Raw genomic sequence first — 23,707 nt, 5'->3', positions numbered from 1 at the left:
ATCTATCTCATACAATTACACTCATAGCCTCTTTTGCCAGAGCAGGTATCTGTACATCAGGTACTTGCCCTGCAACAAGAGACATGGAACCTTGACTCAAGCTTTTCAGATCATTCTCATTAAATGTCTCACAAAGGTGAGCAACGATCCTGACAGTGAAGAACATATCTGTTTTTTGTCTGAAAGATGATATCTTCAGGCCAGTAATGGTAGGAGGTAGTGGAACTTCTGTAAACTCTTGTGTTAGAAGCCTCATCGAAGATGCCTGGGGGTGAATACTTCACAGCTGTTTTTTGGTAGGGCTCTCCTTTTCACAGATTGAAGCATAATGTTTTCAAAAGACAGAGCACTGATACATTTTAATTGTTAAAAAAGACTAAAAGGACTCTAGGATTTTTGATAGAGGTAGAGAGAGAGAGACATTTGTTTGTGTTCTTCCTTCCCACTCACTTTCAATTCATCAGAACAGCTTTGCTCCCCTTAAGACTTAATTCAGTGTCACCAATTCTCAGCAGTTCTAGCTAGTAGTGCTGTTGAAAGCAGCAGTAGGTTGTCATCTTCTGGTATAGTGCACAGAGACAGAATATTTTTACCAGTGAACTTTGCAGGTCTTTGCAAAATTCCTTTTTTTTCTTTAAGTCAAGAAAGGTGATTTCATCTGACTGCAGACTTGCAACTTTCATTAGTAGCAGGCACTTGCTTGGTACCTGTTGATTAATTTGAAACAGTGAACTTTGCTTGATTCTTGTTATTCTTTTCAGTTTGTCCTAGCCTGCTTTGTATCTCTAGTGCTTTGGGACTGGCTTGATGAAGAGAATAGAGCTGGGACAATTTCTAATTTAAATAAATGCATCAGTGTTGCTAAGAGCATCCATTATGTGGAACAGCATGAGCAAAATGATATGTCCTTCTATGTGCTTCTATGTGCCTAGCTCATGCTAATGTGAACTGAGTGTATTCACATCACATCTCACTTGTCTCAGAGTTCCTTGGCTCTCTGTGTGATGTGACTCTGGCCCTTGGATGCTTTTTTTCATGATTTTCTTTTCAACATGCCAGAGGGAAGAAGGGTTTAAGAAAATGTGCTACCAACTGTCGGATGGTTTTACACCACCAAATGGAAAGTAAACATTGTGTAAGAGTGGGGGAGGCTGCTAAAGGCTTCAGGGCCTGCTGTATCAGTGTTAGCGGATGTAAGGGTGTAAGGATGCCAAACATTCCCTAGAGTGGTCTATCCTCAGTACTGTACCTTTGTTCCATCTAGGTGAGAGCTAAAGAGTCTAGGAGTGAAGCAGTGCCCTAGGTGAACAGTGTTGTACCCCTGTCCCTTTGGTATAAGTCTAGTTCTCTGAAATAGTCTGGCTGATGTGTTCGGATCTCCTGATTAAGATAACTGAGGTTAGAAACATGTTTCTCTTGAGTCTGGCAGGCAAGAAGTCTTTGTAGGACGTTTGTTCATACTTCACCTTACCCATTTTCTGCTGTTGCAGAAACCACAACTGTGAGCGATGCCTTCCTTCACTTCTTTTCTCCTACCTGCTGCTGTGGGCTTAATAATGGCGTTTGTAGGATTTGGTGGCTGGAGGGTTTGGTACAGGAAGGAAAAATATGTGGTGTCTGGTTTTAGCAAGGGAAGTTATTTGCTCCTTCCTTGCCCTCCCCTTTCACACTTGGAGCTGTTTTGGAAAGAATTTGGTTACCTCAAATTAGTTTCTCTCCAGAAACTTCAGCTCTGCTGTTAAAGTTGATAGGCATATGTGAAAAGCTTGCAAAGCAGCAAGACACTGCTGCTCAAAAATGTCCAGAAGACAACCGCTGTCATCTTTCCCTTCTGTTATGCCTCTTAAGGTATGTGGATCCTAAAATTAAAGCTGAATTTTCAAAATTCCTATGGAAATATAATGGGACAAATCAATAGAGGCTTTCTTGTATCTGATTCCAATCTAGATGCTGAAGTGTTGGCTGCTTTTTTTGTGAATTTGGGTATCTGTATCTGTCTATTTTGTACCCTCGTGTATTTCTACCAGCTCTCCGCAGACAATGGCTGGTGTTACAACCTGTCTTTTCCATTCTTCTTTTCCTCACTCTCCATCAAGCAGCTGGCTTGCTGAAGGACCACGTATTTATTTTGTGTTTCAGGAATGGAGCATTGCAAAACTCTCTATTGAATATGATTCTGAACCATTTGGGAAGGAGAGAGATGCAGCCATTAAGAAGCTGGCTAGTGAAGCTGGAGTGGAGGTCATTGTTCGAATTTCTCACACATTGTATGACCTAGACAAGTAAGTTACCATTACCTCTGGTTTTTATAAAGAAAAAAGTATGGCCTTCTGTAGTATTTTGTTATATAGTGTGTGCTAATTTCTACGTGGAACACTTTTCATTTGTCTTAACTACGCATTTGTTTTATATTCTTCCATGTATTCATACAAATTTTAGTGTACACTGAGCAGAATTTTGCAACTCCAAAATTGATACAGGAAACTGTGAAATGTAGCCTTGATTTTGTGTTCTTCTGAAAATGATGTTAGTTTTCTGAATTAATAGTGAAGCGGTGCAAACAACTGTAACTTCTGACAACTGGTATTTGGTTTTGTTCAGTTGTTTAATTTTAGATTGTTCTGTCTCAGTTTCATTTCTATACAAGTTAGGAAAAAGTCCTCAATTTTTCTGAAACTATTTCCTGTAAGTTATATATCCAGTAATGCTCCGGGGATTGTTTGATGTCCCTGTGTTGTGTTACTTAATGTGTTGTTTGTTATTCCACAGATCTATTTAAATGGATTAGTATTAGCTCCTTATTATAGAAACATAATCTGCAAACTGTTCAAAAATATGACTTGGCTTCTCTTAACATTAAGTAATTTGTTATGGTAGATGCTGGTTTTAATGTTGTAAGCCACATGTGTGGGAGACAGCTAGACACGTGGGGGGAGGAAAGGGAATTCTTACACTGTTTTGCAACCAATAGCTATTTATTAAATCTTAAATTGAAATTCTACCTCCTGTCAAAATTCCTTCTCGTTTCCCCCTGCCCTTAAGTGAACAGTTGATTCTATCTACCACTTTAAGTTTGTTGAACTTTTCCTGTTTCCAGGATTACAGATTTAAAGATTTACAATGCAGAATGTCAAAACTGTGTTTTGACAAGTCACTATAAATGGCAGCCCAAGCTTTTCCCCGTATTAATACAGTTGTAACACTGAACTTTGTTCTCAGTGCCAGAGTAGAAAAATACTTCCTTTTTATGCAACTAGCATGATCTTATAAAGATCCATCCAACTCTCCTTTGTAGCTGTAGTCTCTCACCTGCTTTGTTAGTCTATATTTTTTCTTTGCCTCGAGATTTTTTGTATTCATTACTCATTCTTAAGGAACTTTCCTCAACCCAGAAGTTAAGAATAATTGACTTGGTTTTTAAGCAGTTAATTTATGTTTTCCTGGTGAGGAAAAATGATGGTGTAAAATTAAGATTCAAACTGTCTCGATAACCATGTATACCTGTCTTTCTGTATAGCACAATATTTCTGTTGCATGTGTAGGTGTATATATTAAAAAAAAAGAAGAAAAACACTGTAGTATCCTGTTGTCTCACGCTTCTCTTTATTCTTTTTCCTTTTAAAACCAGAATAATAGAATTAAATGGAGGACAGCCACCTCTTACTTACAAGCGGTTCCAGACTCTAATTAGTAGGATGGAACCACTGGAGATGCCAGTGGAGACTATAACCCCAGAGGTAATGCAAAAATGTACTACTCCGGTTTCTGATGACCACGATGAGAAATACGGTGTCCCATCGCTTGAAGAGCTAGGTAAGTTCTAAGACTGCTTATGTGTTGTGAAATGAGTAAGACGTAGCCTACCACTGAAAGCATAACACTTAAAATAACCTCATGAGAGAGGTTTTGCTTCTGGTTAATTGTTAACTGATTCCAATTATGACAAACAAATAAGGATAATGAGCTCTGTGCATTTTAGGTGTTTGTTTTTGTTTTAATGGGAAGTCAGACAGCTTGAACTACACTAAGTACTGTTGGGCTTCTTGAAGTACAGCACAGCCATTTTTCCACGATACCAAATCATCATCAAGCTACTACAGTCTTGAATACTTCTTTGCATTAAATGCGTGGGGTCCTTGTGTTTCATATCATTGATATGTCATTTTACAACTTAATTTAAAACAAAGCCCAAAAAGCTTGTCTTGCAATACTGTAAAAGATCATAATAAGGCAAATAATTATTTTAGAAACTTCTAAAATCTTGTTTGCAGAAATCTTAATTTAAGAAATATATACAAACAAATGTATCATGACCACCAAATCCCTAACAAAAGGCTCTGGACAAATTTTGGCTATGCTCTTGCTGTTCTGTCTAGTCCATTTGAATTCCCTTAAGAACACACCTTGCTTTTGAAGCCTTCTTAAGAAAGCAAGCTCTCACTAAATATGTTATCTCATGTACCTGGTGAACAGTCCTTGGGGGAGAGGCAGGGAGGAAAAAAGTTTACCTCTTTTTTCATCTTCTGCAGCAGAATTACTTATCATAATTCATAATGTTATTTATGGCAAAGTCAATGAAATGTAGAAATGTTAGTATGGATGCTTTTGGTATGATTGAAAAAGTTTTTAGGCATCCTATAAATTAACAAAGCAATTCTTGCTTCTTAGTAGCGAGGTAATAAAAATTAAAAGGTGTAGTTTAGGGAGAGCTCACGTATTGCAGAGCTGGAAACTTTAAAATAATTTGGAAAATGAAAGGAAGATCACTTTGGGCAAAAACAAAAGAAGTGGAATTAAAGGAAAATTATTCAGCACTAAACTTTGTAGCAGAATGTAAAAATTGCATTTTCCCGCAAGTTAGAGCTATTGAACATACTTTGATAAGACTTGGTTGCATACTGTTATAAAACTTGTACTTTGCCATGTGTCCAACTTAAGGCTATTCTCAAGATATAATAAAGTTCCATCAAGTACCAATATGCTAGAATTTATTGCCCTTCAGCAGAGGCAAACAAGGAATTTCCTTGTTTTAATTTGTTTTTCAGGTTTTGACACAGATGGTCTGCCTTCTGCAGTATGGCCTGGGGGAGAAACAGAAGCTCTCACACGACTGGAAAGACACTTAGAACGAAAGGTATATTTCATTGTTGGGAGTATGACATACCTGGAAAATAGAGTTGTTCTTAGCAATGACATGTAAAGAGAATTGAACAAACAGTTTAAAAAAAAAACCAGCCCCCACTCCATCCCCCACCCCCCAAAAAAACCCACCAAAAGCCACCAAAAAGAAACAAAAAAAAAATCCCTTATACTCAGGGCCTTTATATAATGATGTAAATCAAGTTGCTGTTCCTTAGCTTTAAAAGATGACAGCAAATTGTCACCTACCTTGAATTTTGGAGAAAGTCTGTCATGCTGTTGTGTATTCTGAGAAATTGAATCTTTTTTTCCTTTGGACATAATCTTACTTGAAACACTTCTCATAGCTTTGAAAGGCAGTTCCTCTAAAAGCTAATGTACTGTTAGCTGTCTCAGTTTCCTCTGTGTTTAAAGAAGGGATTAGTAGTTCTGGAGAACAGTTCATGCTGCCTTCGTTGAGGTGAATTATCTCCTAGGTATTCTGATTCGAGAGGAGCCCCTTGAACATTTGGTCACCCTATCTTAGCTCTAAGATGATGTGAACACCTGTTCAGCATGTGGAGTCGGTTACAGATTGTGCATGATTTTTCCCTTTAAGCTTACTAACTTTTGTTACCTACTCCGTAGTCTGATGTTGGTGTGTTTTGGATTGATTTTATTTTTTTTAAGGCTTGGGTAGCAAACTTTGAAAGACCACGAATGAATGCAAATTCCCTTCTGGCAAGCCCTACAGGGCTTAGTCCCTACCTCCGCTTTGGCTGTTTGTCCTGTCGACTCTTTTATTTCAAGTTAACGGACCTGTACAAAAAGGTATGATTTCTACATGGTCAGCTATGCATTCTTAGATGTTGTGGTTTTTTTTTCCTACCTTTTCCTAATAAATTGTTTTCCTTTAACAACCTTCAGGTAAAAAAGAACAGCTCCCCTCCCCTCTCCCTCTATGGCCAGCTGTTATGGCGTGAATTTTTCTACACAGCGGCAACTAACAATCCACGGTTTGATAAAATGGAGGGGAATCCTATCTGTGTTCAAATTCCGTGGGATAAGAATCCTGAGGCTTTGGCCAAATGGGCAGAAGGCAGGACAGGTTTTCCTTGGATTGATGCAATTATGACGCAGCTTCGTCAAGAAGGCTGGATTCACCACTTAGCTCGGCATGCTGTGGCATGCTTTTTGACTCGAGGTGACCTCTGGATTAGCTGGGAAGAAGGAATGAAGGTATTCTTTCTCATTCTTGATTTTGATTTTTATGTGCTTAGTGAGGTTTCAAATGGTCGTTTTACAATTATCATTACTGTATGGTATAAGTTAAGTTTTAATTCTGGCCACAATTTAAGGTTTAAATCAGTTCTGATCAAACCAATGGCAGAGAAGATTTGCCTACTGAGTAAACCCTTTTTATTGGAATACTGGAGTGTTTTTTTCCAGTCATGATAAGCCTGCAATTCTTCTAGATTTCCAATTTCTTTCTAAATCTTGGCAAGTATTTTTCTTATTTTTAGTTATTTTTTAAAATATAAATTTTGTGGTGGATGCCCTGTCCCTGGAGACTTTCAGGGCGAGGCTGGATCAGGCCCCGGGCAACCTGATCTAGCTGTGGTATCCCTGTCGTTGCAGGAGAGTTGGACTAGACGGCCTTCAGAGGTCCCTTCCAACTCTAAGGATTCTATGATTCTAAGTAATATAGTTTAATCCTGTAGCTGAAATTTCTTTATAATCATGTTTCGTGAACGGTTCCTATTCACATCGTATGTTTGCTTCCCCGCTAAGGAAAAACAGAGGAATTAAAGGGAGAAGACTTAAGAGCTGAGAGTGTCCTTTTAGCCACTTCTGTCCCTTCACCTAATGTTAGGAGTGTGAGTATGGGCAATGTGATTTAGCTGTATTTTCAGTGCAGTTAATTTCCATGCAAATACTCAAGAGACATTGAAGTTGGACGTACACATGTCAGTCCTCTGAAGAAAAGAATGCAGTAACTTAACCTTAGCATTTCAATCAGTTCTACATTTTTTGGAAGGGTCACGCTTCCTTTACTGGATGATGATAATGACAAATAGTTTTTTTATTTTAGATTTTTTTAAATGTATTTGCCCTCCAGATTTTGAGCTTGCATCTTATATATGCATCCAGTCTTATGAAATTTCATCTGTCTTAATAAATCAGGTGCAAGTAAACACACTTCATTTAAAAGAAAAGCCTTGATTACGTAATGACATAAGCTGTCTTGGGAATTTTCCTTTTACAGTTCATTGAAGATAAATATGCGCAGGTAATTCAGCCAAATAAAGAGGCTGTGTTTTACAGATGAGTGCCACCTTGTTCTTGCTCTTGAAACAGTGCAGGTATACAGAGGGACCAGACTTGTGCAGTCAGAGGAGGTTTAATCAGTACGTCCATAGCTAGCAAACACTAATCTGGCCTTCTGAGGAAATGTGATATCTAAGTCTTAGTGAATGGCAGCATCTAGTGGAGCAGTTGAGTGTAAGCACTTAGTGTTCATCTAAAAATCTTGTCGTGTTGTTAGGCAATTACTTGAAAAATAGGGTTGTTTTTTAATCAACTATTTCTTAAATATCTCTAACTACTAGAAAATCTTACAGTACACAGTGAATGTTACAAAAATAGCATGAATACTTTCATGACTATATATAGAGAGATCTTGGTTAGTGTTATCTTGTTTAGCCTTTATATTGTAATAATACTAGTTTAAGTTGTGTGGCAATAGCAAGCTGTTAGTTTTTAGTGTCTCAATGTGAAGAAAAATGATGGTAATTCTTTGGAACATTTGGAGACAATGCAAGTTTGAAAGGAAAGTGAGAACTTGGAAAAATAGGTTAAAGAAGTAACTGTTTGGAAAACTATTCAGTGCCCTCCTTTTATAGAAATGCTCCCAAGTTCTCCTTCAAAGAATAAAGCTTCTTTCTTGTTAGCCAGCACTTTTAGATGATGTGATCAGTGAGCAGATAAACTTTCTTAAGCGTGATAGGCTTGTCTATATTTATTAAAAACAAAAAATGCTAAGAACCTGAACGCTTTGGAAGGATTGAGTTCCAAATTCAAATCAGTTTCCTCATATTATTTTTAATACAAACAGTAACGACAAGAGAAAAGATGTTTTTTAACCTATTGGTTCATATATCTAACTGTGTATCCTCAGAACTGTGGCTTACTAGATTAACTAGTGACCTTCAAGAATACAGCTTCTGAATATATGTTTTTTCTATCCTGAAACTCTGGATTACTACTCGTGGGTCTCCTGCTGCTGCATGTGCTGAGGTATTTAGACTGGTCAGAGTTTGGAAAGTGCCTTTCTTTCCTGCTTTTTAGAAGTTAGCAAAGCTTACTCAGTTGTAACATGAAGAAGCAGCTCTTCCAAGAGCAAGAAATGCACTTAGAAGCAATCGGACTCCAGCCATCCTTTGAGGATTCTTTTTTTTTCAAGGTTGTATTAGCAAAAATGTAGAACTTCCCAGTCTTCCCTTTCTGAGATGTCTACAAGCTTTTTTTACAGGGTAAAAGTCAAAATGGGCTATCACACTTTTGTTCTTGAGATTGGCATTTAGGTAAGTATTTGCAATTATATACTGAGCATTCTGTGAACGTTGTGGTGTTGAGTGGCTGGATTGCCTTTGGAATTGAGGATTCGGATCCATTCTTGAGAAGCAGGTCTTTCAAAGATGTGCCGTGTTCAGACTAACTTGTTGCCCTAATTTCTTGAGGTCTTTGAAGAGCTCTTACTTGATGCAGATTGGAGTGTGAATGCTGGAAGCTGGATGTGGCTATCCTGTAGTTCCTTCTTTCAGCAGTTTTTTCACTGCTACTGTCCAGTGGGTTTTGGCAGAAGAACTGACCCAAATGGAGATTATATCAGGTAATTCACAGTCCAGAATTTTCAGTAATTAATTGACATTGTCAAATAGCCCTATATTTAAAGTTTTTTCTTCTTTTTTTTAAGACGTTATTTGCCTGTACTTAGAGGTTTCCCTGCAAAATACATCTATGATCCTTGGAATGCCCCAGACAGTGTCCAGAAGGCTGCAAAATGTGTTATAGGAGTTAACTATCCCAAACCAATGGTAAATCATGCGGAAGCAAGCCGTCTGAACATTGAGAGGATGAAACAAATTTACCAGCAGCTTTCACGATATAGAGGACTGGGTATGGTTTTAGGCTATTGGCTTTATTTATTTGTAAATGTATCTCCTCTTCAAGCAATTAATAATTTAATCTCACAGATGGGTTGTGAAGTCAGTGTTGTAACCAGGGTTGTATAGCCCAATAAATGAAAATATTAGATACAACCAAGAAAGGTCAAAAGAGGTAGAGTGGACTGTGGAGAAATCTTGTCCAGAAAGTGTTCTTTGGATTTATGGAAATTTCTGGTTAAAATGACCAATGGATGCTTTTCTGAACGTTGTGTTACTCTTGTACAGCTAAGTTTTAATACCAGTGGCTACAAAATGAATGTTATGAATAACTTAAGTCATACCATATTTGCAAGTGCTGTTGTTCAAGTAGAAACTTCTGCAGCCTCTGCTAACGTTCTGCCTAGTTAGGAAAAACCATTGCCGTTTCTCTGAGAAGTAAGCCACGTACATTTATATTGTTCAGGAAGGTGTAAGTAGTCTTTGTTCAGATGATACTAGGTATTGAGTCAGGATACATTGCAGTCCAATGCAATAGAGTAGTACTTGTAACTAATATTTACTAGAAAATGTATGCAGAATATTACGTGGAAAATGCCTGCTATGTAACTGTGAATTACCTGTCAAGATCTCAGCAGCATGGGAGATAGAGAGATGTTATCCTATTGTAAAGGTGGACTACTCGGGATGAGGGTGGAGAATTGGCTGCCCTGAGGAACAATGGATGCTACCTTTAATCTTTTTGTTTATTTGTTTTCTGTCTTTGTGACTACATATCTTATTTCGTTGCTTAGGTCTTCTTGCAACAGTGCCTTCTAATCCAAATGGAAATGGAAATGGTGGCCTAATGAGCTTTTCACCGGGAGAGAACATTTCTGGTTGTAGTACTGCAGGAGGTCAGTCACGTTCTTTTTTTAATACACAGAAGTACTGGAACTGAATTGCTGAAATGTCTTTTTATAAGGCCCTTGGCATTATGTGTGATAACAGAGCTGTTTTCACAAGACAATTTCCAGAGCAACTTAAATGCTTGTGCTTTTATTCAGTATTGGTAGTATTTGTATAAAGACCATTTTTCAAATCTCAAAACAGAAGAATTTTATTACTGTTTTTCTTCCTCTTGAAGTAATTTGTTAACACATATCAGACAGTTTGATTTGCCAAAGTGGAATGCTGTTGTTTTTTTTTCCTGCCTCACTAGGAGCTCAGCTGGGAACTGGTGATGGTCAGACAGCTGGTGTTCAGACATGTGCCCTGGGAGACACACATACAGGAGGAAGTGGAGTTCAGCAGCAAGGTATCGTGGGAGTGCCCATCTGTAGAGGATCTCCAAATTTGTGCAACTAGGGAAAAAATGGACAAAACATCAAAATAACAGTTTATAACAATAAACAGAAGTTTATTGTAGGTTTATTTTAAATGAACGATACTGGAAGAGAAGTTCACTTTGTGTATCTGATTGCAAAATGTACACGTTACCTTTTCCCTGGTTTCATTAACACTCTTTCGCATATAATCAAATTCCACAGGTCTTTTTTGTGGACATTTTCATAATGTGTAAGCAAATTTCTAGATACTTCACAAAAATTTAAGGTGTGGTTTGTACTAGGTCAAAGTTGCAAGCAAACACACAGCACAACTATCATCTCAGTGCATGTTTATCGATCATGAAAGATGGTAATCTGTGTTTAAACACCTAGACCATAAGCAGAGTACAACAGAACAAGAACCATCACAGCTGCTCTTGCTAATTTGCACTACTTTTTCAGATAGCTTGCATCTATTAGTTCTTTGTATTTTTTCTATAGCTTTGTTATGTTAGGGATTTGTTGTTATTTCTGTAATGGAATAGTTTAAAAGGATGAGGAGAACTCACAGTCCCAATGTTAAATTTTAGAACAGCTTAAAATATATTACTATGTCCAAACAGACTACCTTATTCTGTTCGCTACAAATGCAACACGTAACTGTGCACTTAATATATTCAGGATGGTCTCTCCAGAGACTTTTCTTGATGGAGAATAAACTATCTTTTTTGTTAGTGTAAGTAATGTAACTGCACAATTTCTGAAGTTCTGAACTTTATTTATGCCATCTACTGTATCTGAACAGGTTACTGTCAGGCAAGTAGTATCTTACGCTATGCCCATGGAGACAATCAGCAGTCACACTTAATGCAACCAGGTAATTTAAAAAAAAAAAAAACAAACACCACCACCAAAACCCAAACCAACCAAAGAAAACCCCTTTTCCTGAATTTATAAAAGTACAGTAGTGTCTTGATTATAAAGACTGACTTTAAATTTTCAGGAAGAACATCTCTCGCTACTGGCGTTAGCACCGGGAAACGCCCAAATCCAGAAGAAGAAACTCAGAGTGTTGGGCCCAAAGTCCAGCGGCAGAGCACAAATTAAACTGGTAAGAACTGAGATACCTGACTTTTATCCTGTTACTGAGTAAATTACTGTACAGATTTACCAGATGCACTGTGCAGTGTCTGTGATGACATCCATGTTGCTGCAATGCAAAGGATCTTAAATTTTTGCTCTAGCTCTTTCAGTTACAGGGGCTGTGCAAACACAGAATACACCAAAAAAGCCCTGAAAGGAAGTAGTTACAGAAATAGCAAAAGGCTCTTGGACACCTTATTTGAAATGTTAAGGAAAGGAAGATGGTTAAGCTGGTTTCATACATGTCAGCAGAGCTGCTTACATAGCTTCAGTTGCTCTTTGCTTCTTCTGCATCTTGCTTTAAATTGTGCGAAGAGCTTCTAACATGAATCAGAAGACTAACACAACCTGTAAGAAAAATCTCAGAGCCTGGATTCATCCTAGATGTGCAAATGGACTAAGGAGAACATATTTTAGACATCACAAAGTGTAAAACACTGTTGTAGTTATTGGACGAAAAGACCTAGGGATGAGAAGGATTTGAAGTCTTGAGCATTTTCCGTTGGTCTGCAACCTGGGCATGATGCTCAGATCGCTAGTGTTTGTCAAAAAGAGCTGTGATGAAAAGTGCTTGAATCTGAGAAAGAAGACGTTCCTAGATATGTATGAACAGATGTGGAAAGTGTGTAGAAAGAAGCAGACATTAGGGAAGGAGTTGGATTTGTGTGCAATCATCAACATAGAGGAGTTAACTGGATTTTGTGTTTTGGGTAGAGTTAATGGTATGTAGAAAGGAGAGTAGACCAAAGATGTTAAATCCTTTCTCCCTGTGAGTGTGAATTGAAAGGAACGAGGGAGATACTCTGATCGTTACAGTGTTTGAAGAATAAGGAATAAAAATTAAACATGGTTAGGCTTTGGTGGAATTGGAAGATAGGAATTCCATACAGACTGCATTTTCTACGCTTGCTGCATCTCTGGAGATAAAAAGGGAAATTCAATCTACTTCATTTGGTTCTGACAGCTAGATCTAATTTTGCTTGTTATATGGTGTCAGCACTTCTGTCAAAGTCATTGCAGTGCATTATGAACAATTGTATTGCACTGATTTGATTCAGTGAAGAACACTGCTTTCATACTGCCTATCACTTGTTTCTGCAAGAAGATGAAAACCCAGAGTCTGATCAGTCTGCTATTTTGGCACATCCATGAAGCACTGTAAACTGCGCTTCTGTGTTCTCTGATCATATTTTAGTATTGTGGTGGGCCTGAGTGGAATGCAACTCAGAGCCCATGTTTCAGTAGACGTCTAAATCCTTAGTATGTGCAGATTAATTCAGCATCCATGGTTAGTGTTGCAGCATTCTCTAGGTGCTCATGTCTGTGTAGAAATGCCTTTAGAGTGAATGGTTGGTGCCCATCTAAGTTGTTTTTCCATTAAGACACAGGCTGGAGAGTTACCTAGTTTGGCAAAGAAGACTGGTTTTGGTTTGGGCATTCAAAGCGTTCTGGAAAAGAACATCACAGTAAAATACAAAATGCAGCCAGGAAATTTTGAAAAGCACTGCTGGCAAAAGGATGTTTACCTTCAGAACAGTATTAAAGTACAGAGTATGAGATTTTGTTTTTTCCTTCCACTTTTGGTCTCTGAGGAGTAAGAAATGAGAACTGAGTATTTGAGCTACTGTGAATGGGCACAGGGCTTACTGCACCAAGAAGAGGGGAAGAGTATTGCTTCCTTCAATTATTTCTACTTTCTTCAAAGCCTGCATGACAAACTACTTAAGAATGTTTTCTTTTTTTCTTGTAGCATTATTAGAAGAGGAGATACCACTTAACACCCAGGACAAAGTTTCTGCTACTTCGTATTGGAACTAAAGAGTTGTGAGAGTACTCATAATAAAATAACATGCTTTTTCATAAATTATTTTCAATTGTTCTCAGTTGTTGTAAAGTCCAATTTTTGGAGCGCATTATTTCTAACTGGCATTTCTATGGTTTTTAACTTTTTAATGACTCTTTCACAAAGGACAAATTGAGTTTTGTATATAAAGTATTTGGTGAAGTATTTGCTAACTTAATGTAAATACAAGCATTCATCATTAGCGATAGACCCATCGATATATTTTTGATAATCTTTCATGTATATGGTATTAGGAAGAGCTGTAGTGATGTTCTGTAAAACGGATGGACATAGAAAGCTTTGAAGTTTTTAAACTGCCATTATTTTTAGATTCCAGAATTTGACTTCTATATGATCAGCTTCATATTTTCATAATGTAAGTGGTTAGGACTGTGTTTAATCAAATACAGTAGAGTTGTAATCTTTATTAATCGCACCTGTATATAAGTCATATGCCAATTTTTTGTCAGGTTGTAAAATTTTGATGTATATGTCCAGTCCTTGTATTTCTCAGTTGCCTTGTTCAGTAATGACATACATTGTTAATAAAAAAGAAAAACTGTATGTATGGATACATATGTCCTTGTGTGTTGTTGTTGCTGTGGTACATATTTCCAAACAAAATGGGGAAAAAGGAGGGAAGTCTAAAAATTAGACTTAACCTGGAAGCCATGAACAATGAAATGCATTGTTTCACCCAAGTTTAACAATACTGAAGGAAAACACTACCCAAATAATTTGGGCCTTTGTTAAAATTGTGTGTGTATGTGTTCTGAACATCAAATGTTTTTATCATTAAATTCATTAGGTGTTTCTTCACAATCTAGTTTGTTTTTTTTTTTTTTGCTATAAATGGAATTTGCTTGCTAGCTTGGCAGTCTTTCCTGGACTGAAGCTAACTTGCTGTTTTTTGGGGATGTCAATTTCTAAAAAAAACAGTGGTCCATCCAAAATGTTCAAAGAATTTGTACCTAAATATTTTCTTAGGCCATTAAGATATCTGAAGAAGCAATCTTAAGTTACTACTCTACATGTAAATAAGTCAGCTGTCTACTTGAGTGGATGCACAGATTAATTCTCGTCTGGAAGGAGTTAATTATCTGTTCTTAATATCACATGATTGACTTGTAGTCATAGGGCACTTTTGTGTATTGGTTTGGAAATAAAATTCACACTAAACTCATGAGTTGACAACATACTCATATGTTATATTCGGTGCAGAATGAGTTGCCATGATTCTGGCTATTCATTGATATTAGATGATTGGATTTTTATTTTACAAAAATTAAACTTGCAGCATGAGTTAATGAAATATATTTGCACACTGATTAGGATACAATAGCAAAATCAAAATTGCTACTCTATAGTGTTTTTTTCTTGATGCAGAGAAATCTGTTGACTGATCTTTAAAGAAAAATCTTGACACTGAGAATGGAGAGGCAGTTGCTAAGTGTTTTCCACAGCTGAGTCCAAGTAGAATGGAGAGGTTTCTTAGTAACATACATAACCAGTAAAATAAGCAATTCTTCTGTTTGCATAGGCTGGAGAGGAGGAAAGGGGGGGAAAAAAAAAACTATGGTAGTCCTAAAGGTAGAGAAACTAGGAAATGACTAACTCTGTCAAGAGAAGATCCTACTGGGCTTTTTTTGTTGGCTTCTACTAGAAGAAAACGATGCCGTTTAGATGAAATACTCCTCGCTTTCCTGAATGTATGGGTGAGGAACATCCTGCAGCAGAACTCAAGAAAACACTTCAGTATCACCTTTCCCCCAAACAGTCTGCACATTCAATAGATAAAAATTTTCTGAGCTAACTTCTGTGGTCTCTTATTTTACATCCTCCTTAACTGCTTAAAGGGTTCCTCTTGTTGGTGCAGACAAGTCTGCATTTGTAAAGGAAAGCTTGTGGTGGTGTTTCAGTTGCGTTCTCCCACTGCCCCTTTGTGGTTGTTGAGAAAGAGTTATAAACCCAGTAGGGTTAAGGGCCACAGTGATATCATTTGTGGGGAAATACTGGTGGTAGGTGGATGGTTGCACTAGACGATCTTGGAGGTCTTTTCCAACCTTGGTGATTCTATGATTTCTTAGCAGACTTGGCTGGAAACCAAAACCTGGGACAGGGTCCCACGTACAGGGATGACCGTAGCTGATGAGTGATGAATGATGAGCAGCAGTGCAAGTGTCTTAAGGAACTGAGTGTTTTCTGAGGGCCTCGGTGGGCCCTCTCCTAGAGCTGGTGCCACCTGCAACAGTTCAATTCAGAGCAAACCTGTGATGGCCCTACAGGGCAATCTTTAATTCAGAATGGGGGCAAAATGCAGAAGAGAGTTCTGTAACTGGTCTTCCTGATATCAGTGACCAGCTTCTGTTGAAAAGTGGCATTCACTTGAACCGTCCCATAACTTGGAGCTCCTCTTGGCAGGAACTCCTAAGAGCAGGAAGACATGCTTGCTGTTTCCCTCATCAGAGAAAGGGACGGTGCGCGGCAAAGTCGGGTCCCCTTGCTTCCCACAGTTAGAGATTTCTTCCTGCGTGTGAGACGAAAGGACAGACGCCTCCTGGTCCGAGTTAGACAGCGTACAGCTGGGAAAGGCTCCGAGGCGGTGCGGGCTGCCCGCTGCCCCTTGCCCTGAGCTGGCGCACCTCATGCCGCTGTTGCCGCGCCGCTCTGTAGGTGGCGCTGTGGGAGCTGGAGCGGCGCGGGCCCCGCTGCGGCCGGGGGGCGGCGGGCTGTGGGATGGGCGCGCTCGGTCGCGGAGCTCCCCCGGCGTTGGGCGCGGGGCCTGCGGTGAGAGCGGGCGGCGTTTGTCGTCTGCTCGTGGAAGTACGGCGCTGCCCTTAGAGCCAGCTTGGTTTGTGAGAAGGAAAAAGCAGTTATCCGTCACCCGATTCGTTCTGCTGGCGGCCAGGGGAAGGTGGGACACTTAGGGATGGTAGAGCTCTGCACAGCAGCAGATTTCCATTGCTGATTGGGCCATAGTGACTGAGTTTTAAAACAGTGTATGTGGAATCCGAGGAAGGTGTCCTTGCACCTTCTAGGTGTGGAAGTTAAAATTATTCTGTCATGACTCCTGTCCTTCCTGTGAGACAAAATTATTGAGGCAGAAGATAAAAGTATTCTATTATTTCCCCAGTGCAAAATTATTGAGGAAAGCAAGACTATTCACCCACTGAAGTTGAAAGCTTTAGAACTATAACTTGTAGACTCCTTTATGCTAAACTAATAGATTGGTTCTTAAACTAATGTGCTAATCCCTATTGCTAAACAAACTAACCTATATCAGTGATGCATTACAGCAGTAGTGACGGCAATGTGAAAGATAAGCCACGTTCCAGAGGGCTCCAGTGGCCTTGGAACACACTCTCCTGCTAGCATAGCCATTTTGTTCTGTTTTGAGTTGGGTTAGACTGGATTGGAATGGAAGAAGCAGGAGAGAAAGAACCTTCTTTCTTTTCCTTGTGCAGTTTCCTTATTTCCACAGACTAGCGTTGCTTGGAAAAGAATTCCTTCCTTAAAACACTGAACAGATAAAACGTTCACCCCTTATACCTTGTCCCACCTTTCAAGTTCATTGTTTACTGCAATTTGTTTCTCAGAAAGTAAAAAATTCAAACATGGAAAAAAAATTCTGGGTTCTACCCACAGGAAATTTTTAGCAGACATAATTGTAATTACACCCCCATTGCAAGACAGGAGATAATGTACAAGTGATCTAGGCTCCTGAAGTGCAATTGTGCGTTTTTCAAATGCAAATTGAACTCAATATTAAATTTAAAAATGCAAGTACAGTTCACTTCAATGATGTTTACAAAATGCAAGGCAGAACGGAGAGGTAGAAGATGCAGAAAAGAAGAAGGAAAAGATACAGGAAAGCAGCGTGTCTCCTCGGACTGACACTGCTTTACTTACGACAGATCTTAGTGCAAATGCCACGATTTAGCAGGGTCTGTTAGGATAGGACAAGGGGAAATGGTTTCAAGCTAAAAGAGGGGAGATTTAAATTATGTATATGGAAGAAGTTTTTGATGATAGGGATGGTGAGGGACTGGCACAGGTTGCCCACAGAATTGGTGGATGCCCCTTCCCTGAAGACACTCAAGATCAGGCTGGAGAGGGTCTGAGCTGACCTAGCTGTGGTGTCCCTGTTCATTGCAAGGGAGTTGAACTAGATGGCCTTCAAAAGTCCCTTCCAGTTGAATGGTTCTGTGACTACAAAATGCTTACAAAAGATCTGCAAAATGCCTGAGTGCAGCCTATGTGCAAGATCACATCCCAGGATATTGGGTTAATGGCAGCTTATGCACAAAATGCAGGTGAGTTATCCTTATCTCTCTCTTATCTCTGCTACTTATATCTGGCACAGGAAGATAATGCTGTTAACTGTGGTCGTTCTGACTGGGAGTAGCCAGTAAACAAGTCCATAAATATTTAATAAAAGAGCAATTTACAGACAGCAATTACAGAGAAGGAGGATCTTCTTGAGGTCTGTTTTGCTTTCTAGAGCTCCAGACCTCGTGGTCATTGCAAGGTCTTTAATTACTTGTTTTATATGCATTTCTCAAGTGCCTTTAATCCGGTATGAACTAGCATCCCTTTTGTCTGACTACCTTGGTAACTGTGCCCTTTGTAGCATAGGCCTTTTCTGAGGGGGCGAGAAAAGGGGAAGCAGTGATCCTTTGTAGGTTCTTTAGGTATGCAGTAGTACAATTTTCTTTTGAAGTACTTTCAGGGAGTGCTGCTTTGGCACTTAATGAGGAGAAGACCGCACCTCTGCCACGCTCTTGGTGCTGGACTCCTTCCTGAGCATCTGGAGCTCACAAGGGGTTTTTTCTCCGTGCCATGTGCTGGTGAGGCTAACTGAGCCGTGAGCAGACTGTGTGGAGCCAGGAGTTGGATTCGACGCTCCTTCTGGGTCCCTTCCCACACGGGTTGCTCAGTGATTCTATGAGGCTGAGGCTCCTGGTGCTTACTGTGGTGCTAGGTGCCTGCTGAGAGTTTTGGTAAAGTGAGACAGCTGGAGCATCCCATTCGGCTTGGGATGGCATGTGAAACCCTGTTTTAAGGACTGAAATCTTGAGCAGCCGTATAAAAAATCAACTCACAACCAGTAAGGGAAAAATTACCTTAGTGCGTGTTTGACTGTAGCATCTGAAAGACTTATTACAGTTTAATGCTCCATACCGTAAAATACTACATGAAGTAATGATGTCTGTAATGGGGGGGGAAAGACTGGAATGTTTATGACTGGGCACCATTTGCACTGCCAGGTATTTTATCATATGCTTACAGTCCTAATCAAGTGTGTACCCGTGGATCCAGATAAAAAGTAATGCAATTTTGAAACTGCAGCGGTACGGCTTGATGAACCTTTATTGAATTCACATTTTACCACCTCTGGCAGAAAATTCTGGGTGGATTTTTAGGATCTGTCTGCACGTCCCTTTGAGTAAGCGGGCAATCAGAGTGCGTCGTAAGAGAAATCGCTCTCCTCCTTCTGTCCTCATTAATATATGTGGTAACTTGTGACAAAAATGAAGCCATGGGAGATGTTTCTTGTGCCAAGACTCTCAAATTTGCATACCCAACCTCAGGATCTAAATCCAGTTTTAGACAGTCTCTAAATAATGAGTGACAGCAAAATGTAGTCACTCTCAGGTTTAACCAAATTATTTCTCCTCTGAAGCTGCTTTCAATGGGAATTTGCAGATGCACTGGCGGAGGAGCTGACTTTGATTAGATTCCTGTGGAAGTCAGGCTGCCTTTGTCAATCTAAGGCTTTCTTTCACTGAGCCTCATTCTGCTGTCTTTACACGTGTGGAAGAACACCTTACTGCTTGATTGCTAAGTGTTTAGTATACCATCCACAAAGGACTTAGTTACATAGGGCAAACACTTAGATGCTTGAGATGTTCAAGAGTGCTTAATTTTGCTTGAGTACGTGACAGGATTTTGGAAATATACAGGTACCACGGATCTGTGACTTCATGCTCATGCGCAAAGTAGGACACTCTTTACCTGTGCATCTGCTGTTATACATGCTAAGAGCATCTAGTTCCCCCCAGAATGAGCTAGCAACAAAATACACGAGTGTGTGGGGTTATCTGTGCTGGTGGTTACAGAGCTCACCTGGTTGGCGGCCTGCTCCCCACCATCGAAACAGACTTGGCTCTTGTCTCCAGCGGCCCTCCTGGATGCTCCAACTTCAGACACCCTTCTCCGAATGTGGAGTCGAGCCTCAATTTATAGGCATTTTGCATTGTTTGGTGGGTGCTGTTCTGAGTTAGTGTGATTTATGTTTTACTATCGCTCCTGCGAGAGCTGGCATTGTCATATGGAGTGTGTTTACAATGGAAAGAGATTCCTGCGGCTTCAGCGAGGTGGTGATGGATTCTATTCCCAGTGTATCTTAGCTATTTTTATCAGATGATCCGTGGTAGGTTTCTGTCTCTGCAGATATCGTGACATGGTGTGTTTTAACGTGGCAACAGTTAGGAATCGTGAGTTTCTTTCAGCTCTGAGAGGGAAACTGAGATCCCTTCAGCCCAAAGAAATCTTTTTGGTATGCAATGACACTCATTTCCAGAACAGTCTCTTCTCACAAGACAAGTACATATGAATGGGTCCTTTTTTCTCTGATTATAACCGCAATTGTGGTGTCTCCACTGGATGCTGAAGGCTGGGCAGGGGTGAGATCTCTTCCCGTTGGGATTCCTTCCATGGCATGTGTTGTGAAGAGAACGCTCTGTGGCAGAATTTCTCTCTGATCATCCTCTTCAGTTTCTCTCTGCAGCTCTTGTACTCGACTTCACACAGCAGAGAAGGCTTTGCTTCTTCTAATTAAGAAGAGAATTTTGAAATATCTGCTGAATTCTTGACCTTCAGAATTCCCTCTGCCAATGTCCCTCTGATCTGGGCTCTCAAGGGCTTCTACTGTTCGTGTGAAAATAGGTAGGGTGTAATTTGCAAATATTTACTAAGTTCTGTTCTGGGTAATTGAAACTGCTGTTAATTGCTCATGATTTCAATCCAGACAGCTGGTTTGTTTTTCTGGGCCACTCCCACAGGAGAAGCTGCATTACTCAATGCCTCAAACCCCCCAAAGGCTTGCTGCTTTGCATAGCATATTGTCTATCTACCGCATTTTCAGTAATACTTGACTGAGAAGCAAAGGCAACTGTGGCTTGTTCCAGGCCAGACAGAGAATAGGCAGTATGTAAAGCTTTTGACTTTGGAAATTTGGGAATGATTGTGCTGGGAGCTGACTGAGCATGAACAAGAGAGGAAGCAGAGCTGTCTCTTGGGGCTCTGGGTAGCACGGTGGACCTAGTTAGGAGGGCAGACATTGCAAAATCTCTTAAATGGTAATCTGAGGTTAGTTAGAATTCAGCTTTGAGTCAGATCGACTCCCTGAAGGTCAGGATAAATGCGCTTTACTGCTGCAGAGCATATCTCACCAGAAAACTATGTTTGAGTCAGTAGATCTCATCAGGCAACTAACAAGCAGGAGAAGACATGACACAGAAGCTGGTTAATACCTTTCCTGAGAGAAATGTACTAAAAAACAGAGTGTTAAGAGCAACTGGGAAATTTCAAGCAGCTGCAAAGAGGAGGAGAGATCATTCAGGGCACAATAAATCAATAAGGTAATCAACAGTCATGTAATTATACTAGTGTTATAAACTTGACTTAAACACGGGAAAGAACAAAAAGACAAAAATAAAGGAACCTACAGTGTGCACACATTATGTATGTGCATGTGTGTGTATAGCTCTGTATATAATAAAAGAAAATAGAAGATCAGTGTAAGTGCTCTTGAAGGGAGAAGATTGATGAGTTAGATATTGTTGTGGAGCTGAATGCCTCATTAAAGACAGTGAATGAAAAATGGTTTCTGTAAATGGAAGGAACTGAAGTGATATCCAGGCAGCAAGAGATTCAAAGCACTCCCATATGAGTAAAAGCACCACTCTGGTTATATCTACGGGATCATCTCGCATCCCCACAGAGATGTGTGCAGTTGTTTCCAGCTTACAGTGCTGGGCAGTGTCCTTCTGTGGCTCCGGGACTGACCTGTGATGGAAGCCCCATCCATATGGCTGAGGCTCAGCCCTAGGAGAGGGATCAGGATCATACAGCAGCAGGCAAACACGCAGTGTGGCATTTAATAGGAAGGGCCCAGAAACAGTTTCTGGAGTCAGCTGTGCCCAGTTGGCCTGACTGGGCTATGTGGGCCAGGAGCACCCAGGCAGCTAGTTTGTGAGCAAATAAATGAGTTCAGCTCCATCTAGAGCCCCCTGAAGGCAGAAGATGCCTGGTGATTTGGGCTCCTGGCAGCACTCTGCAGTCCTCGCAGTTGCTCAGGCACAGGGCTTTGGGGCATTTTCAGCATGTACCAGACATGACATATGTGATTTAAGCTTTTTTTTTTTTTTTTTAATTCTGGGGATGTTGGTTTTGAGGCACTTTTAGAAGGAACTCAGTAGGTTACACTCAGAAAAAAATAACGTACCCAAAGAAGGGGCTATGTAGAAAGAAAGCTGGAAGAAATGGAGAGATCAACAGAAATGTTGGTAAGTCTTACTTATGACGTGTAGAAAAACAATGAAATGAAAATGCTTTAGATGGAAAAGGAACTTATTTAGATCATTCTTTTTAATATCTGCCCCATGTCTGTTTATATTTGAGATAGTACACAGGGTGAAGCTGTTTCATTCCGTTCTGCTAAAATGGCTTCATGCACAACCACCCTTTAAAAAAAAAAAAATGTAGCCAGCAGTTGTGTTAGTTTGGGAAGGATGGTGGGAGTCAGGAGAAGAGGCAAATGCATACATCTTCTCAGTATGAAAGGTATTATATTGTTCATTCCTCATTTACTGCCATCTAACACCATCTCTAATGGCAAATGCTAATGACTGCACAGCTACAGAAAATACCCGAGGAGACAAAGTACACCCACTAAGACCCTCCAGCCAAACTGAGACTCCTCATAAGATCTCCATTAATTAAAATCTCTACAGATGGGCTCCCCTAATTGTAGGAAATGGAACACAATACCTGTAATTAACTCCTCACTCCAAGGCCCTTTTTTCCCCAGCCTCTGAAGGGAGTGGCCACCATTGTTTGGCACCTCCTTGCTGCAGGCCCTGCTGTCCCCAGAGGGTGATGTGGGGGCCCCTGCGTGGAACCAGCCTGGTCTCCTCGCTCAAACCCCTTCCAGCAGCCCTTACCCCACCAAGAAGGTTTTGTGGGTCACCACACAGCGTCCACCCATTGCTCTTCATTGTGGATGGAAATACCGGTTCCTCAATGAGACCTTCTCTGCCTGGCTGTAGGGCAAGCACCTCCTCACTGCTGCTGCACAAGGGAAGATGCTGAGCTGGGGGACAGGGCAACATGAGGGATAAGCGGAGGAAGCTTGCTATCCCCCTTGGCATAGTACATAGGCTTTGGAGCAGAGCTTGGGAAGTGTCTGGCAGCGTGGCCCCATCTGTTCACGGGGACTTCCAGGCAGCTCTGTGGAAATCTCATCCTGTGTCCCTGGAGTTTAGTCTCTTCACCTCAACTCTGAAGTGTTGCACCTGTAACTGAAGGCCTTGTCCAATCCCACAGTACTTCATGTTCTGTGTACTGCATCTTTCTCCTCTTCCATCCCATTGTTACTTCTTGTTACCACTTTCCTTTGCACAGCACTGAATTGCATCTGCTGTCCTGCTTTTTCTTCTTCCCTGCAGAGCATCCCCCTCAGTCCTGAGACTGGAGCAGAAGAGGTGAAGCCAGCACATGTGCTCCCTGAGTGTCCTTGCTGAGTAGATCCATGCTCCTTTGGTTCACCAGCAAGGAGCCGCCTGCATCACACTGACCCATTGGAGTGTGTCCAGAGGAGCACTGCAGAAATGATCCAAGGGATGGAACACCTCCCCTACAAGGACAGGCTGAGAGAGCCAGGACTGCTCAGCCTGCAGAAGAGAAGGCTCCAGGAAGACCTCAGAGTGGCCTTTCAGTATCTAAAAGGGGACTGTAAGAAGGAAGGGGACAGACTCTTTAGCAGGGTCTGTTGTGATAAGACAAGGGGAACTGGTTTCAAACTAAAAGAAGGGAGATATAGATTGGACGTAAGGCAGAAGTTCTTT

General features: G+C 40.4%; 1 protein-coding gene across 2 annotated transcripts in view; it reads left to right on the top strand.

The window, feature by feature from the left end:
• The window catches only part of CRY1 (cryptochrome circadian clock 1), a 35,280-nt gene extending 21,125 nt beyond the window's left edge, over window positions 1-14,155 (top strand). Inside the window, exons 3-14 of one of the 2 annotated variants that reach the window (XM_021386597.1) lie at window positions 2,140-2,282; window positions 3,629-3,813; window positions 5,046-5,134; window positions 5,809-5,949; window positions 6,046-6,357; window positions 8,859-9,010; window positions 9,095-9,297; window positions 10,079-10,180; window positions 10,486-10,581; window positions 11,397-11,468; window positions 11,595-11,702; window positions 13,485-14,155. In XM_021386597.1, the coding sequence (XP_021242272.1) occupies window positions 2,140-2,282; window positions 3,629-3,813; window positions 5,046-5,134; window positions 5,809-5,949; window positions 6,046-6,357; window positions 8,859-9,010; window positions 9,095-9,297; window positions 10,079-10,180; window positions 10,486-10,581; window positions 11,397-11,468; window positions 11,595-11,698 (1,599 nt within the window). In that variant the 3' untranslated portion in view covers window positions 11,699-11,702; window positions 13,485-14,155. The remainder of the gene's footprint in view (window positions 1-2,139; window positions 2,283-3,628; window positions 3,814-5,045; window positions 5,135-5,808; window positions 5,950-6,045; window positions 6,358-8,858; window positions 9,011-9,094; window positions 9,298-10,078; window positions 10,181-10,485; window positions 10,582-11,396; window positions 11,469-11,594; window positions 11,703-13,484) is intronic. The other variant, XM_021386586.1, reaches the window with a different exon arrangement.

This window comes from Numida meleagris, chromosome 1 (assembly GCF_002078875.1).
Source record: "Numida meleagris isolate 19003 breed g44 Domestic line chromosome 1, NumMel1.0, whole genome shotgun sequence".
NCBI lineage: Eukaryota > Metazoa > Chordata > Aves > Galliformes > Numididae > Numida > Numida meleagris.
Note: the sequence above shows the minus strand (reverse complement) of the source record. Positions and strands in the feature narration are given on the sequence as shown.